This window comes from Chinchilla lanigera, unplaced genomic scaffold, assembly GCF_000276665.1.
Source record: "Chinchilla lanigera isolate Chin_1 unplaced genomic scaffold, ChiLan1.0 scaffold00070, whole genome shotgun sequence".
NCBI lineage: Eukaryota > Metazoa > Chordata > Mammalia > Rodentia > Chinchillidae > Chinchilla > Chinchilla lanigera.
In genome coordinates, this window is record NW_004955471.1 from 8,029,236 (window position 1) to 8,048,298 (window position 19,063).

The 19,063-nt window shown below is 43.1% G+C and overlaps 1 protein-coding gene and 1 long non-coding RNA gene across 2 annotated transcripts in view; one reads left to right on the top strand and one right to left on the bottom strand.

Annotated features, from left to right (window-relative positions):
* Rnf175 (ring finger protein 175) overlaps positions 1-19,063 on the bottom strand; it is a 59,724-nt gene that overhangs the window by 9,394 nt on the left and 31,267 nt on the right. Inside the window, exons 4-6 of the mRNA XM_005400926.2 lie at positions 14,528-14,682; positions 5,956-6,063; positions 3,729-3,849 (exon numbers count right to left, since the gene is read on the bottom strand). Coding sequence (XP_005400983.1) covers positions 3,729-3,849; positions 5,956-6,063; positions 14,528-14,682 — 384 coding nt within the window. The remainder of the gene's footprint in view (positions 1-3,728; positions 3,850-5,955; positions 6,064-14,527; positions 14,683-19,063) is intronic.
* On the top strand, positions 3,792-14,147 carry LOC102005701. Its single transcript, XR_263529.2, has 3 exons — positions 3,792-3,895; positions 8,321-8,490; positions 13,875-14,147. It is a non-coding gene; the product is annotated as an uncharacterized LOC102005701 (long non-coding RNA).

Genomic DNA, 19,063 nt, shown 5'->3' on the forward strand with positions numbered 1-19,063 from the left:
AGGAGAAGGAGAAGGAGAAGGAGAAGGAGAAGGAGAAGGAGAAGGAGAAGGAGAAGGAGAAGGAGAATGAATGTGCTGGTGGGCTTGGTAGGCTTCTTTTGCTCTTGTTGCATCTGGGCTCTGGCCTATTGAATGGCACCATCCATGTTCAGGGCAGCTCCCCCCTCAGTTTGTGGTCCCACATGCCAACCATCTCTGGAAACACCCTCACATACACACCCAGCAACGTGCCTCACTAATGTCCTGGGAATTTCTTAATCCAATCAAGTTGACACTCAAGATTAACCATCACAACTTCCTTGCTTTTTTGGCACTGCAAGATGCTCCAGGGTCTTGTATAAGAGGTGATCAAAATGTACTGTGAAAGTTTAAATTAAAAAATTAATTACAGTAAAAGGCACACTGCCAGTAATCCTCCTCCAAGTCCTCCCCCTCCCTTCACACACTAATCCCATTGTTCTTGCCACTTTCTGCAGCCACCTGAAAGTCTTCTTTTTCAGTGTCTTTTGAGTGACAGCTGCCGCCAGGTGTCATTCAAAGGAAAGGCAGGTTTATAAGAACATTGCGCTGTGTCCTCTTGAACCTTATTCACTGGATCTGCCACACTATGACTTCTGGCTCCTCCCCAAAGTCACAATGACTGTGAAAGGTAAACATTCTGAATTAATTCAAGGTTCAGTATAATACAAGAGCACAATTAAAGATGCCTGCAAGGGGACTTTCAGAATTACTCCAGAAAGTGGCAAAAACGATAGGTTATGTGTGTTCACAGTGAGGGAGATTCATGGCAATGTGTCTTTTGCTGCAATAAACTTTGAAAAAATTAAACATTCACTGTATATTTTGATCATGCTTCATATATTCCTTGCTCAGGTCGATAATCAGCCATTTCTCCAAGGATCTCTGGCTCCTTTTATTGTAGAATGATGTTAGAAACCAACATGTAGGCATGAGATATACTTCTGGGGTGTCATTGCTGGTGGGACCTCTGAGCTGACAGAGCAAAGGATATATCTATATACACTGACCTGTGTATAGACATGTACCTGGTAATATTTCTATGTGTATTCATCTGCGTCTATATTAAGCTAAGCATGCATTTATACTGATATCTCTAATTTGAATCCATTCCTATATAAGTCATTCCAGCCTTTGCTTCTTTCTTGCCTGTAGTTTACAGTTCTGAGAATGAGAAGCCCAGTGTCCACTGTTTCCCATCTGTTTACTCAGAGATTCACTTCCGGGACACACAAGTACGAGCCTCAGAACTGCTGCCCCCTAACTCTGGGGACAAGGACTTTATCAGCTAGAGGACAGTACAGTGTATACTTCCTTCTGCTCTTAGTCTTATGATTCATTCCATTTCAAAGTTACTTAGGATAACACACTCCCCCACCCCAGACCTTCAGGGAGGTTATTTCACAAATCCATAATACACCTTTGTTACAGTCTTCAGTCTATCCTGGGATTCTTTGACCACCTTAATGATTTTTATATTTTTCATGCATGTAAGTTCCACTCATCTGCTGCATAGTTTTGTGGATTTTGAAAAATGCATAGTGGCATATATTTATCATTCAAGAATCACACAGAATAATCTCACTACTGCAAAAAAATCCCCTATTCTTCATGCACTCAAGTCTATTGCTTTTCTGAATCCCTAGCAACTGCTAATCTGTTCAGCACTCTCAATAGTAGTGCCTTTTCCAAAATATCATAAATGGAATCATACAGCGTGTAGCCTTTTGGACTGGCTCCTCTTACTCAGCAGTATGCATTCAAGATTCATCCACATTTTTGGATGGTTTCATGGTGCATTCCATTTTCTAAGGAGTTTTTTTTTTTTTTTTTTTTTTTTTTGAGCAAAGCAGATGCACTGGCTCTACTCCCAGAGACTCTGACTTAAATATTTGGGACTCGGGCACTGGTGTGGAGAGATCGCTCTTCCTTTGCTGTCTCCTTATCTCAGTCACAAGCACACACTCACACACATGCATACACCATTAGTCCACGTCACTGGCGGATGTGTGAATGGTTTGCGGCAGTGGTTTTCACAGATTTTGTAGCTGTTTGAGGTCCTCCAGGGTGGTGAGAAAGTCTCCAGAAAGCTGGTGCTTAAAAGACGTGGTTACCTTACCAGGGGAAATTTTTTGGTGCACTGGAGACTAGAACATATACAACCGTTCTCTCCCTCTCATGTTCATGAATGAACACAAGAGGCTTTGGGAATTTTCTCAGCGCGTGCCTTCTGGTTTTTGTTGGAACTGAGACTGAAATGCTCCTTCCTGTGCTCATCTTGAACCTTGAGCCTTATGAGTAAGGCAGTTGTCTCACAGAGGGACCCAGTGGAAGAGTTTCAGAAGGTGTCTCTGAATTGCACCACAGAAGCTGGGTTGTGGGCTCTGGAAAGAGGGCAAGCTAGAGCCCATGGGTGAGGGGAAAGGCAAATGGGGTGAGGGTGGGGTGAAGATGACGTCCATGTAGGTTTTGCTCCAGTAAAGGACAAAGAATAGTCCAGAAGTTCACTATGCTCTTACTACCTGCACAAGGTTTCCCACTTCCTCTGTGGCTACTCATGACCTTTAGAGGACAGGAAGCAAAATCCCTGAAACCTGGAGCCCTAGGTTTGTAAACATTTAGAGATGTGCGTGTGCCTGACACTGATTAATATTCCCTATATGTGAATCTGAACTTCCTCTAAACAGAAAGTATGTGTTTTAATTTTAAGAGTGTTGAAGAAAACCTAAAACCATAACTTTTTTTTTGTCTTTTTGAGACAGGGTCTTGCTATGCAGTTCCGGCTGGCCTTGAGCTCATTTTATAGCCCAGGCTGGTCTCGGACTTGCAATGATCCTCCTGCCTCAGCCTCCCAAGGCTTACAGGCATGTGCCACTATGCCCAGCTTACCATAACTATTTGGAATTTAAAAAAGAACACCAGGTACTAAGATATAGTCAAAATACATTTGGCACCTTTTTCAGATCTTCTACTTCTTCAGATGTTCTGGAACGACAGGTAATCTTTACACTAAATATTACCCTGAGCTGTGTGACTAAGACATGCTATGAAGTATCAAGCATGATTTGTGTGAGTGTGTGTGTGTGTGTGTGTGTGTGTGTGTGTGTGTAGACAGATCCAGAGCCTCACACATGCTAGGGACATGATCTACTACTAAGCTCTACTCCAAACCCCTCAAATATGATTTTTATTTGCATCAGGCAGAGTTTCAGACACAAATAAAAGATGTTTTGTTACTGTTGACATTTTATTAATCCTTTAAATGTTGACAACTAGAGTAAGCTTGATATGATGACTCACATAATTAGCATATGTTATCATACAAGATGTCTTATTCTCCAACCGCTCTATATGAAAAATATATTTTCTTTTTTAATTTAAAATTTTTTTTCTGGTACCGGGAATCGAACTCACAACCTCGCACTTGCCAGGCAGGCACTGTACCACTGAGCTATATCCCCAGCCCCTGTATTTTCTAATAAGCTAATGAAGAACATTTTTCGGTGTAAATGGAAGCTAGGGAGAAACTTGGCTGCGTGAACCAAAGTAGGCCCAAAGGAAATGATGCAAATGTAATGAGGTAAATAGGAAGCAGCTTCTCCCATGAAGCCTTGGGCAATACCTTAAATACACTAGATTCATGTTCCTTTTATTTCACTGTATAGTGGCCTCAAGTCATCAATGGCTTAGAAAATGACACTGGCACTTACCCCTATGGTAGAAGCCATGTAATCTGAGCAGATTTCTGCAAAGTCTCTCCCCATCACTCCATAGTAGAGGCCATAGAACAAGGACACAATGCCGAAATCCATGGAATCTTTCGCTTTGATTCTGTTGGAAGCAAGAGTACGGTGGAATGAGAATACGGCGTTTGCAGGTGAGGCAGAGGAGGCTGGAGCTTGGGAAATATTTCCTGCTGTTCTACCTAACAGAGCCTTGTGGTTATGTATTTATTTATTTCTTTGTTTGTTTTTTTAAATGAAAGAATTTTAAATCCTCTAAAGTTCCCTCAAATTATACCACTCAGTTCCAGTGGACAGAGGAACTCTTGAGTGGTGATATGTTCCCAGACCTTCTGTACATGCATGAAGCCTTGGACAATATCGGATCTTAAATACACTGTGTTCATGTCACTTTTATTTCACTTTATAATGGCCTCAAACACAAACTTTTATTATAGTATATTGGTATAACCATTCAAGTGTAGGGTCAGTTATTGTTAACTTCTCATCGTGAACAAATTTATAAATTAAATTTTATCATAAATATTTATGAACAGGTCAACTGCAGTCCGGAGTGATTCGTTGGGAAGGGCAGGTAAGAGGGGTCAAGATGAGCCATGCGTATGTTCCAGTTCCCCATGCTGAGTAGAGTTATTATGTACCACAGATGTATGCTAATAAAAAGAGAGAAGATTAGAGCAATACAGAGCATGCTGAAAAAGAAACGTGCAGTGTCTTTCTACCTCTTAAGTTGGCAATAATAGAACTTTACAATTACTTTCTCTTTTTCTGCTAGGAATGTTAGGCTCCTCCTCTCTCTGGAAATTCCCTGGAATGCTTATAAAATCAGATTGCTATATTGTCATACGACAAACTCACAGCAACACCATGCTGATTCTTTATCCAATTGTTTACCTTATTTTATGAGTCAAAAGTTGCCAGTCTCTGCCAGTTATAGTCCCAAGGATTTGGAGTAACTTCAATGTGAAAAGTATTCTAGGGAGTTTTTATTGGAGCTATTTCCCAGAGCTGGCCCTAAATCCGCTTTCCAGTGCATAGGTCTGGTCCGTGGCCTCAGTTTTGCTTGGGAAAAGCTCATCACAGTGTAACTCAGCAGACACCTGCCTAAGAGGGGTACAGTTCTGAGTCACAGACATGATCGTCCACCCCACTTTCCATTATTTCTCACAAGACTTTCTTGTTGCTATCTGTACTTCTCTTTCAATGGCCAACCACCCAGCTTTCTCATTTTCCAACTATTCCAAACAAGAGGTTTCATGGGTATGAGCAACACAATTCTGGCATATTTCCACGGGACAGCACTGCTGTTCAGTGCAAGCAGAGTCGCAAGTGTACAGCTATGCACTGCATAATGGCATTCCGCTCAATGCTGGTCCTTATATGTGACAGTGGCCCTATAGGATCATGTCACCCAGGAACACATAGCCACCTTTGTGTCAGGACAGCCTGGAAGGGTGACACAATAATAAAGTTGTCTAACAATGTGTTTCTCAGACTCTATCCCCATCATGAAAGGACACAGGACTGTAATTTTAAAATTCAGTGGCTGCATTTAAAAAGTGCACAGAAACAAGTGAAGTGAATCCGATCAATGTATTTAAAGTACTATCATTTCCACATGTAATCAATATAAAATAAGTTTTTCATGTTGTCTTTGAAATCCAATGTCTTTTATACTTATAGTGCATCTTATTTCACATCTCAAGTGCTCAGTAGTCACATGGGCTAGTGGATACTGCACTGGCCTTCACAGTTCTAAACATTTGAGAGAGACGACATGCGAGGGAGGTCTAGACACCAGGACTGTACGGAAAGGAAACGTACAGTTCAGTAACAGTGATGACCTCTACTGCGGGAGGCCCACTTTCAATGGTGATGTTTTAAATCCACACCCCAAGTACAGATCTCTTTAATGCTGTTTAAAAGATGCTTTAATACTCAGTTTTTTAAAAAATTTATTTTGTAGTCCTTAAAGTTCCTAATTTATATATACATAAATTAGGAACTTACTATATATATATAGTAAGGTGCCCTTTTCTTGCCTTTAGTCTAAAATAAGACTGGTTTTCCCTAAGACCATGTGTAAATATCAACTACAAAAATTGTATACATGGAACATAGGGTTAAATGCTTCCAGAAGAGAGAACATGGGTAGGTCAATGTTCCAAGCAATGTCTGAACTGGAAATACTTACTTGAAAAAAAAATTGAATCCACACATTGTAAACATGATAGCCAAGTAACCCACAACACCAAATGCATAGCTGAGCTTGTAGATTAGGAGAAACCATTTGTAGACCAGTCTGTGCAGTAAAAAACAAAGAGAAACACAGGATATGGTATATTAAACAGTACTGTAACTTCTGCAAATATTGTTATAAGCACATCTTTAGTTTATATGTATATATGTGTGTGTATATCTATACCTGCATCTATATCATCTATATCTATCAGTAAAGATCAAGAATAAAACTGGCCTTTGATATAATAATAACAAACAATACATAAATGGGACTGTCACAGCTGAATGCAGTGGTGCATGTCTGTAATCTCAGTTTCTTGGCTGGGTGATTATGAGTTTGAGACCATCTGAGTAACTTAGTGAGACCCTGTCTTAAAATAACAAAGAATAAATTAATTAACTAGGAGTATTATGCTTATGTGCTTCTACATATAATGCAAATTCATTAATTTATTTGTGTCTCCAGCATAAGGAGCTGCCCTTCAGGAATGGTTCCTCTACCTGGAAGGCTACATCCTCCTCCTGACTTGTCATTTGGCCCTAGGGTTAGCTAAGAGTGGTCTTGGCAGGGGTGTTTGCAGGCAAGCAAAAAATGGGCCAAGTCATGAGAGGACACTTCCCTTCCAGTCCTTCCTCTTCCTCCTGCTGTATTGCCCACCACGCCATCCCCAGCCCTTGGGAACATTATCATCAGCCATGGGCCCAGCCCCACCCCCACCTCCTCTTCACCTAGAATTGCCCTAAGTCTGCAGTTCCAGGACCCTTCAGCCCTGTGTTGTTCTCTACAGATGGGTTCCCTGTGTGTCTTCACAGGACCATCTCCCTTCTGCCCACAGGGCCAAAGTGGAGATGAGGGTGGAGGGAGAAGAGAAGAGATGAGCTACAAGGAAACTTTTACCCTGCCTGTTTCCATCTTCATGGAGACAGCCCATTCCTCAGTGGATGGACATTTGGGTTGCTTCCACAATTTAGCAATTACACATTGCACTGCTACAAACATGGGTGCACATATATTGCTGTGATATGATGTCTTCAGATCTTCTGGGAAAATACCAGAAGGGCAATAGGTGGATTGAATGGGACCTCTAGACCTAGTTTTCTGAGGAATCTCCAGACTGGTTTCCACAGTGGTTTCACCAGTCTGCATTCCCACCAGCAGTGGAGAAGAGTTCCTATTTCTCCACAGCCTCGCCAGCATTTGTTATTGGTTAATTTCTTAGTGATAGCCATTATTACCGGGGTAAGGTGGAATCTCAGTGTTGTTTTAATTTGCATTTCTCGAATGACTAACGATGTTGAACATTTTCTCATGTATTTATTTGCCATTTGTATTTCTTTCTCCGAGAAGTGTGTATTCATCTCAGCTGCTCATTTTTGGATGGGGTCTTACTGACAAAGAAAAGCCCAGGCCCTGATAGATTCACAGCAGAATTTTACAAGAAATTCAGAGAAGATTGAATAACAACACTCCTTTGTGGAGACAGTAAAGGCCCTTAGAAACATCACAGCAAGGGCCGCATGACTCCTGTCTGCCTGGAAGGCTGCCGGAAGAGGTTGGGAGTCCAGTTCCAGTCTTGGAGGGCTGCTTTAGAGGTGCTGAGCCCACTGGAGCATGGGCTCAGGGGCTTATCTTAGGCATCCCAAGGCCACAAGGGGTGTCTGGGATGTTGCTCACAGGGTGCCCCGTGGGAGGAGCCTCAAATTGTCCCTTGTCCTATTCCTGCACGTTTTCTTTAAGCCCTTCTCTTTCATCCCAAACCACATTCAGTCTTGCTCTGACAGAGAGACCACTATAGGCAAAGAGGGCAAACTTCTAGGCCCTTAACCTGTTACTCTGAAGCAGGATTTAAGAGAAAAACAAGCTTTCCCAGCCTTGAGCAAAGCCCCTGACAACCGCCCCCCCCCCCGCCATAGTTTTAACTTCTTGTTATGGCACAGTTAAGATTGGCAACTACGTCCTGTAGACAGTTTAGGTCATCCTGTTCTTGCAAGACTCAGAAGGCTCTGTGTCTGTCAAGGCAACGTTATTAATTGCTTTTAATTGCTCTGTCTCGCTTCTGTACCCTCACTTGCTACCCTCTCTCCCCAGTTTCTAAAGACCAACCCCCTTAGCAAAATGTATACAAACTAGAGTCCTTCCTTTGGGGCTTGTTCCACCATTCCGGGCATCGTGAGGACAAACCGAGCCAGTGTGCGCCTAAAACCCAATAAATCCTTCTGTTTCCCCGTTGGTCTTTCTGATGTCTTGGATTGTGTAATATTTCTCATGACCATGAAGGGACTGGAGATGACAGGTTTGCTGTCTCCTTTGCCTGCAGGCCCTAGAGTACCCTGAGCTGTGGGGGCCCTGAACCTCTAGCACCACCTGGTGAAATTTCATCTCAGGAAACTGGCCCTCCTGCAGCCAGGCAACCTCTCCTCTCCAGCACAATGACACATAAAGGGGATTCAGGATGATTCCAGAACAACAGTGCTCTGCAGGACCATGGTAAGATTTCAGAGGGCACACAGGGGAGCCTGTCCTGTTAGGACAGAAGGGGAAACTGATAAACTCCTCGGGTTGTGCTGAATACTTGGGCTCAGGGAGAGCCAGAGGAAACCCATGGCCAAATTCAGTAGAATGCGGGGCTGGCCCTCAGTGGGGGTGACTCGCAGGTGATACTCAAACAGCTTGAGGGACAGGTCTATAGTGAGAGTGACTTACAAAAGGAGTATGCAGAGTAGCCAGATTCAGGGGGAAACCTTCACCCCAAGTCAGAAGAGTAAGGATGGCCCCATGGCAAAAGTAGCTCAGAGGAGAGGCTGGAATGGCCCCCAATGAGTTTGGATAGAAGCAGCATCCAAGTTGAAAAAAAAAAAACCAGGGAGGGCCATGGAGCACCTGGTGTCTGTGGAAAAGGTGGGGCAGAAGCACGGGGAAGTGTTTAGCATTAGTGCACTGGGATATGTAGATGGGATGCTACAGGCAGGCTATTGAGGGAGGAAAAACAAAACAAAGCAAAACAAAATCCTGTAAAGCAGGATGATGGCAGCAATGTGCCTGGGTGGGGACTGGGATAAAAAGAATATCTAAAGAGCTGGGCTGGGATGGAGGCACAGGGCCAAGAGATTTAAACCTAACTGTACCTACCAAGGTTAAAGGGATAAAACAAGGGTTATTTTTTCAGTTAAAAAAACACACACACACAAAGTGGTGTGCTGGGAATGCTCGAGAACCAAGTGTAGAGAACAGGGCCAGCAGCTCTGGGCTATTTGCTCCACGGGGTGAAGTAGAGGAAGATAGGCTGGCCCCAGGATCTGGGTGGCCCTTACTGAGCATCACCAGCCTGATGCTGCCTACAGGTAAGTGCTTTAAAGCCAAAATAGCCCCAACATGGGGTTGAATGGCCGAAATCAAGGAGCTGTGACTGTATTGCTGGGCCTAAGAAGGTTTTGTAGGAGAAATTAAGTTACAAATTTTAGCTAATTGATAAGAATACTTTTGATTTCCAATTTGAGTTGGTGTGCTTAAAATATTTCTTGTGCATTATAAATTCTTGACTTGCAATTATAGGGCTAACTTGCTCTTTTCTTTGCTCTCTGTTGATTTAAGATAAGAACACAGATTCAAAGTTACTCAGATCTTATGCCAGTCAGCCAAATTTACAGTATAAAAATCTCAAAAGGAGGGGGGGAAGACACTTTATAATCCAAGTGGCTGCATCCAAGTTTGTTGTAAAAGATTTATAGTAAATGAGAGGAAAAATATTAAAAGACTATAAGAAATACACTTTTGATATGAGAAGATTTTTTTTTGATATGAGAAGATTTTGTATGACAAAGCTGGAAGGCTTACATATGTGGAGGAAAAGCTTGTAAAAGAAGTTTATCAAAAGAAATATGTATGGTTACTTGTAAGTTTGGTGAAGCTCAGGTTGTTCCTTCTAAAAACTCCTGTGAGGGGAATGATCAAGTTGGCCTATGACAAAAGTGCTTGAAAAAATGATCTGCATCACAACAGAGCAGATAAAGGGAAAAAAAGCATCGAAACCCACCCCCTTAAATTGTACGTTAGAAAACTTTAAAAGAGGCTACACAGGGGACTATCAAATAAAGCTGACGGCCCCCCAGAGGTTCAGAACTCTTTATAAAATAGATTGACCCTCTTTTGCTGTTAAATGGCTGACTGAGGAGACAACTGACAGGGGACAGTTGGGTGTACACATGGGATGGTGACTGGGAGCACGGAACTATCAGGAGCTATTGGGATCAGTTTTCCTACATTGACTCATGAGTAAATACAGTTCAGGCTAGACCCACATGGCTTCAGTCCTGTCTGGCTGCTTATTGGCAAATACTAGAAGGTTTTGCTGGTGTGAATGCGTCCAGCTTTTAGAGGTCCCTACCAAAGTATATGTAAATCGGGATCAGGAAGCTAAACAGAGGCCATAGGAGGCTCAAAACAGAAAGCAGATCTGTTGACAGTAGTGCTTTTGAGGAAAAAGACCAAAGTCACCAAGGGGTGGGGGCACAGATGCAAGCAGAACAAGGACAAAACCAGTCCAAGATCTGCAAAGTGACCAAAGCTAGATTGGGATCAATGTGCAATGTAAGAAACATGGACATTGGAAAAACCAGTGCCCAGAAAATGATGGAGGTGAGGATAAAAGTTACAAAACTAGAAGACTGCCTATAAAAAACTATTACAGTTGCCTTGGGAGGAACCAGATGCTGGACTCACTGGACTGGCCAGAACTAAGTTTTATGAAGATTAGGTGAGACCAGGCTCCATCTCCTTAGGCCCCAAGGAGCACATGATCATGATGAATTCTGGGGAGCTAATTGATGGACTTTATGGTAGACAGTGGAGCAGAGAACCTGACGGTGACACAACCTATTGGCCCTCTATCCAAGAGAAATGTGACTATTACTGGCGTCACGAGGATCCCAGAAAACAGGCCATTTTGCCAGCCAAAAAGGTGTGTCATAGGGGGATGAGGGGATGAGTTTCTATATCTTCCAAATGGCCCTGTGCCCTGCTGGGGTGGGACCTGCTCCAAAAGCTACAGGCCCAGATTACCTCTGGACCACAGGGAGATGTGACTTTAGGCCTGGCTCAACCAAAGGCTGTGATGTAAACCCTTACCATCCCACAAGGACAGGAGTGGAAACCGTATTCATATAAGTCACAAGAACCAGGAATAGGTGAGCTACCTGGGCTGACACATATGATTTCCATGGTGTGGGCCAAAGATAACCCACTGGGCTGGCTGTAAATCTACTACCAATAATATAAAACTAAAAACTTGGGATGACACCAATTCTAGTTCACCAATTTGCCCTCCTCCAAGAAGCCATACTAGGCATTCAAGGACATTTGAAATGGCTCCAAAAACATGGAATCTTAACTAGACGTCAGTCATCTGGGAACACACCTCTTGCTGGTGCACAAACCAGGGAGTTACAAGCATAGACCGGTATAGGACTTGGGTGCTATAAGTCAGACCACTGAGACCACCCATCTCATGATACCAAATCCATACACACTGACGGGCCTCCTTCCAACAAGTCCTGGCTGGTTTACTTGCTTGGACTCACCAGAGCTTTTTTCTGTCTCTGCCTTGCACCAGTCAGTCAGCCATCTTTGCTTTTCAATGGGAGGCTCCCGCTATGGGCATAAAGGAGCAGCCTCACCCGGACTATGACTCCCCAGGAATTTCAGAACTCCCCTCTGATCTTTGGGAAGGTGCCTGACATTCCAAGTGCTCACATAAGCTTTCAGGACTTTAAAGATGTTTTATTTCACTGAGTTCCAATCAGGAGAAACTTGTTGAACCATTATGGTTTAAATGCCGGTTGTGGGGTAGGCTGAGGAAGGAGTTGCCACGGCATCATTTCTATGGTGAAGCACTTTCTCCACTTCAAGAAACGGACGTACAAGGTACTTTCTCCACCTGGGAGTTCTTCTGCCCCATGGGACAAGTGGACAGTGGTGGACTATATGCACCCACACACTCAACTGGCTTTACCATGTGGCTTAAATTGTGATAAGTTTGTGTCTGCTCTAAAAGGGGCCAGGGAGGGCTTTGGGGAGTCTTTTTGCCACTGTGACGCTAAAGTTGCTGGTTCTTTGGATTTGCCTATGTTGAGCAGTTTGGATTACTGCTCAGCACTGCCAGGTCAAAGTGGCAGTTTGTGCTGTTCAAGGGGTCATGATTGGGTAACAGACAACTCCAAGAGGGTCCCCCTACTCAGCCCTCAACACCAGAGTATGGGCTCCTTGGACTCCACACATCCCATGCACACCCTCTCTCTGCCCAGAGGAGCCTCTCTCAAAGGTCTGTCAGAATGAGAACTGCTCGGGACTAACAGTTTTGTGAACTGCAGGGTGGCTTGTGGGAGGAACAGCTCCGCAGTGAGTCATCTTTGTTAGTCCTGGGCTCTGAGGATGGCTGCTTGCCCAGTGGGATCCTGGGTGACTTCCTTGGCATTTCTCTCTCTGATTACTCCATTTCTAAGGTGAGGATGATAGTGCAAGCTCCTGAGGTTGCCCTGAAGATTATGTGATGTCACCTGTTAGAGTTTAAAAGGCCTGGCCTATTAAAGCTCAATACGTTGCATGGCTGTTATAGATGATGTTAGATTTTTCACATTCCAATCTTCCTGCTTTTTGAGGATATCAGTTTCCTGAAACAGCAGAACCCAACTACCCTAAAGCAGGTAAACTGGATAGGAAATTGTGCGACTGCTTCTGGTCAGCCTCCATGACCTTGGCTCGGCTCTTGGTCGACTTTGCGTGGTGCTTTTGAGCCTGAACTTCATTGCTTGGGAGAAAATCTGACTGTAGTAAGCAGAGGAAACTCAGATCCCTGGAATAATGTCCCACAGCAAGGGCCTGGTATGGGTCTGGGGAGGAACAGCAAGTTTTAAACTGCACTGGTGCTGGAGACCACCCTCCCCTCTTGAGTTTGCTTCTGCGCCAGTGCTGATCTGCTTTGCCCAGGTTTTCTACCCTGTAATCAACCAAACCTTCTGCTTCTAAAGGTCCATAAGGATCCTAGGCCTTTTGACCACTCGTATAGAGGAGCTCCTTTATCCTGATGCTTTTCTAGAGACCCTTACTAACGTCCCCACTGCTGTCTCTTCCCATGGTGGCAGGACAAGCACCTGGGGGGCTCTGGGCTCTCTCACTGTACTCAGGGTGCGATGCCGGGCAGGCAGCGGGGAGCTGAAGGGGATTGCTACAGGTGCACAAAGCCAATGGCCTGCCACACTGGCCACGGGAGACAGGCGATCCATGGAGGATAAATGCACGTGGGCATTTCCTCTCCTGCAGCCCCTCTGTAGTGGGGCTGATATGGTCATGAAGACTGCATTCAGCTGTGATGATGAGTTCCATGGTGGGAGAACAAAACATTCTCACTGAAACACAATAGAGTTTATATCCATCGGGTAAAAACAAATACATCTGGATTCACCCACACTGAGTACTTTCACAAGTACTAAATAACAAAAGTTTGTAAGAAGGAGAAAGGGTGACTTGTGTCCATTTCACTGATGGGTAAATAATCAAGAGTCCAATCTGGCCAGTTTAGAAAGTCTCCTAGCTCTTCTAAAAGTGAAATTAAATTAAAACACTTGTAAACTTTAATTTTTATCATCATGTTTTTACTTAGGTAATTTCTTTCACTGCATATTTTCTTTAAGGAAAGAAATAAATATGAATAGTAAATTCTCCTACTTCCTTAAAGGTTAAAGACAAATATCAAAATAGTTAAATAAGCATGCAAATATTTCAAAGAAACTTACAGTCAAGTCTCTAAAAAGGTCAAAATTCAACATTGTCTTCTTGCTATTTTACAATTCACATATTTTCTTTTCATCTCATTTCAGTTTTACCTTGATGAGATTTGGGTCTTGCCCATAGAAAAACGGGGAGAACATCCACTTTGGAGGCACATGATAAGCACTTGGAAAAGATGTGTGAAGGATACAATGGAATTATATAGACCACAAGAAGTGGACCGTGATAATTAGAGTAATCCTTTAAATATCAGAGCTTCTTTATCCTTTCAACTCTTGCTCTATTTAAAAATGTAAATGACTCAACTTCCACCAGAAGGGAACAAAATATGAGCTAAAATAAACATGCAAATAGTGCTTTTATTTATTTTTATTTTTTTATTTTTTGGAACTGGAAATCGAACTCAGTACTTCGCACTTGCCAGGCAGGCACCGTGCTGCTGAGCTATATCCCCAGCCCCTACAAATAGTGCTTTAGAAATTAAATATTTTTTCATTTCTGTTTCTTTTGGCTTCCTGAGCTCATATCTGCAGTTACAATTTTTACAGGCGTGGCTGAATCCCCACTAAACAGAGTGTGAATTAACAGCAGTATAGCTAATCTCCAAAGTGTTTGCTACTCAAAGTAAAAGCAGCTTTTAATAACCTTGCCCTTCCCCCAGGAAAAAGAAGAGGAAATCATGTATCTCATTTAATGTTTAAAATAAAGAGGGTCACGGGGAAGGAAGGAATGCAGTCCATACCGTGGTGTCCTTCCTGAGAGAGGTTTTCGGGTCGCTCTGAAGAGGATGTAAGTGGTGATAACTGAGAACATTCCCCACATAGACAGGAACCGCCAGCAGTAAAGCTTTATGGTGAAGTACAAAGGGACGACCCACATCTGCAGCAAGGTCACCAGCTGTCCCAGAAATCAACAGAAAGTTCTCTTCAGTGACCGAGGCTCTGAATGGCACCTCCATTATTTTTTATTTTTCAGTACCGAGGGTGGGATCCCGGGCCCCCTGCATGCTATGGCCATGTCCTACGCCTGAGCCACACCCTGGCTTCAGCATCTCTGTCACATTCTGAATCTTCGCTGGGGGAAGCCACTTGGCCACCGCGTCTGCACCGTACAACTGGTTGACCGTCCAGCTGTACACTGTCTTTAGAGACGCCAGGTCACAGAGATGACGATGCAACCCCTGAAAAGTCAAATGCGAGATGATCCAGAATACCCGCCCCTGCCATTTCCTTTCATCTAGTTCAAATTTAAGCTGGGGCCTCGACAGGAAGTGATTTTGGATGCGTGAGCCTCACTGGAGGGGAAGTACTGGTAGCCACGCTGCCTCCCTGTGCTGCCTGCGGGGAGGGTGGGTGTAAATAAAACTCCGAGAGGGTGTGAAAGCACACTAAAACCACACCACATCGCACAGAGCCGACGGCTGCTGTTACCGCCCGCGCCTGTGTGAAAGTGCCTGCTCACGTCCGAGGAGGGAGCGACCAGAGAAGCTCCGGAGGCCCTGCTGCCTGCGGCGCAGGCGCACTCTGCAGCTTAGCTGCCCTGCACCTCACTGTCCTCATCTCAGCTCCCCTGCTGAGCCACTGGCTCCTTTTCCACACGGCCAGCTTGGGGCTCACATCCTGGCCTTCTCCTCTGCGCCTGAGCCCTGGTGACCCTCATTCAAGTCCAAGTAGCCTCCAGAAGGTTCTTTAACCTGGTTGGTTGCAATCTCACGGGCCGGGAGGGCAGACCGAGCTGATGGGCTGTAGGCACTTGACTGGACGTGGGTACTGAGGTACTCAGTAGTCCTACTTGCATTGCCAGAGTGGGCCGAATACCAGCTAGCTGCCTGTCCTGGGGAAAGCAGATGGGTAGCAGCAATAACCCTTGGTCTTTACGACTGATCTCGCTCCCACTAAGCAGCTATTACTTGCCTAGAATGAATACAAGGGGAGGGCAAAGAAGTTTGGTCGCAAAGCGTGGATGTTAATTTTGCGGTGCTCTGCTGAGGATTCTGCACCTGCACCTGATCTAGTGGTAGAGGCTCAGGACAGGTTCATTACCCTGCCAAGCACGTGGGAAGAGTTGTTAGAGTTCGCACGTCAGCCTGCGTATAAGGGACCCAGGCTGCTTGCTTTGTTTACCTTCTTAATCTTCATGATACAAGACGAAGGCTTAGAAAAAAGTCTCTGTACATTTTTGGCTCCTTAGAACTGTATGAGATCAATAATCAAAACTACTGGACAGGACTTGAAAATATAAGTGAGAGGGACAAAGTCAGGCTGTCTTCTTCCCATGTCGAGGAAGCGGCATCCCTGGCTCTTTATTCTTCTTTTACTGCTCCATCCTCAGGAGCTGATGATCTAAAGTCTTCTTCAAATTGCTCTAAATCACCTTTCAAGGAACATGAAGGTTGCTGTACATATGTGCTTCAACAGAAATATCCATGGAGGAAACAAATGTCTGGAGAGTTCAGGAAAGAAAAATCCTTTTTTAAATTTCAGGGGATATTTTCAGGGAAGAGGAAATTTTTTTTTATGTTTGCTTGAATTAGTTAGATATTCACTTCAGCTTTCCAAGCTATTTGGTGACTGTGGTCTAAGTTAATGAATGCGTTAGCACCTTCATTTATGACACTGAGATAAACAGATCCACAAGCAGGAGAAACCGGCTTGTGGAAGGAAGTGGAACAGCTTTCAGGAGGACCTGAAACTGCCTGACAGATAGCGAGGACTCCAAATATGCTGACATTAGTGCTCAAATTAGCAACTGTGACCCTCCGCTGTTGGTAATGTAAGTCGTATTGTAGCTTTTTAAAAATAATCTCATCAGCATTTTTGGTCATTCATTTCCCGTAGATGATTTTGGAGATGGCTCTCATAAATTATACAACTGCTGACTTTTAAAGGTGCTATACTTACGTTTTTGTTGTGCTATACTAGGTGAGTGCTCTACCACTGAGCTACGTCCCCAGCCCTAAGCTCATTGCTCCTGACACCAAAGGAGATGGACCCAGTGTACCCCATCTTTCACGGTCTGATCATCCGTCATCTGTACCTTTCATCTTTCTAAGAATTTTATTCCCTTTCACATTTCTGCCATAAAGTGATGAGGGTTGTTTTTTTAAATGAAAAGTTGAGTAAGTTGATTTTAATTCAGGGAAATTATTATGCTCTTATATTTTATACTTTAGATCATAAGCCTACATTTTTAACACCAATAAGTTCCTTTAAAGCCATGAAGTTGCAACCTAGGAGAGGTTGGAGCTACAGTTGGACCCTGTTTTTATAAAATGCGCTCTTTCCCTGTGGATCTTAAGAGTGAACCACTTCTAGAATATCCCAAACTTCCCTTGCTAGATTCCTGGATTGAATTAACAAAGAATAAGAATGCTCAATGTAGAGACACATTACTTTTTAAGATAGGTTTTAGAGATCAGAAATGAAACGAAAGCAAAAAAATCATTATAATGTATTATGTATGTAAATATTTAATTTCTTAACTGTCTTTAAAGTGTATGCCCAGTTCCATATTTTCTTGCCATGCAAAAAGAAACGTCAGAAATTTGCATTATGAATTCAATAATTATTCAAGAAGTCAATTTGAAATAAGGGTTACATTTCACAGCAATTTAAAACTTCTTTATCAATTTCCGGAGCAGTTAAAAACTTCTCATTTTTAATAGTAACCGCCACATATGAAATGAGAGGTGCCGTGCATCATAAAAAAGCACATGAACTATGTGCCATGAGGTACATACATGCAAAGGAAGAAGCCTGGCATCTGGAACATGTTAATAATGCTGGAGGGGTCACCATCTGAGCATGCGCATGTAAAACACATCTGCGGGGCTGGTGAAGGGCGGCCAGTGCGTCTGGATCGTATCACCCACGTCCTCCCCAGCCACACATCACAGCAGGAGGAATTTCCTGGTGAATCAGATGCTGCCCAAAGGTGCCATGCACATCATGAACATGAAAAGAACTGCAGATCAAGTCAACACAAAGATATTTGTCTAATTATGTAGCATTGATGAATGGGACAAGCAGTAGTTTAAAAAGCAAAGAGAAGAAGAGGAAGAAAGTTAGTTTTGTGATGCTCGTGTCCTTGGCACTGCAAATCCCCAGCTATTTGCAAACATTTGCGTGAATACAGATGGGGTGCAGGGGGAATAGAGGAATGCTGGGAGGTCAGCAGAGAAGTTTGAGGGGGGAATAAATGACTCCAGGAGTCACGCTGCTATCCACACAAAGGCAATGAAGGAAAGTATGGACATAAATCAAGCAAGGAAGTATGGAGTCTTGGCACATAAAAGACCCTTAGAAATGCAGTTCGTCCATATGTCTATCTCCAAATCAACCCAGACAGTTGTTTTTGTTATTTAACTCTTAAAGAACATTCTGTGTGGTTGTGTAGATACATGTGTAAATTGTGCATGTGTTTATGCCTTGCCTCATTTTAAAAAGATTTGAGCGGACACAATGTTTTATTGGCACAATAATATTTTCTATTGTTTTGTGGCTATTAATAGGCAGGAAGTTCGATTTACATAGAACAGTGTTTCAATCTGTGGCAAATTATTTGCCTGTGTATTGAGGCAAATTAATAGTATGTGTGAAACCCAAGTTCTGTGGAGGTAGTTCTCAGACCTTCAGTGGATTTGAAGAATAGGTTTGTGTTTTAGCACCTCCCTTTCTACTTTCTGCAGATATGTAAAAAATAGTTCATATACAAGAAGGGAGAGAGTGTATTGAAAAAATTTTTACTGTTAATTAAATGCTATTAAAAGCACTTGGAAATAATTTAACTTTGAAACTCTACCAATGGCTACATTGTACCATAATTACTGACTGGAAAGAGAAAAATTCACATATTTAGATGGTTGGTCTACACAGTACTAAAAACGTGATTATTTGGAACTATCCAGGTACTTGGTATTATCCCAAACAAAATAAGAATATTCCACTCTCTACCTGCGCTATTTGCTACCACATAGGAGCAACTAATGTTATTTTAAATTGTATTTTCTAAGTAAATCATTTCCTTGGCTTAGATATTACAATCATCTGCTCTGAGTTACACAGCTCCACAGAATACAATCTGTTTGGAAATGAGCAGAGCTGCTGAGTGAGGGTTTACAAGTAAGCGAGCAGTTACATGGACACTTCAGAAGGGGCACGTTTGTTAAAGCTGCATCTGAGCTTTGTGGATTAGCCCCTCGCTTCAGTATATGGTCTAAATCATGCATGAAATAATGTGAAAATAGTAATACTTTATATATAATAAATAGGACCTTCAG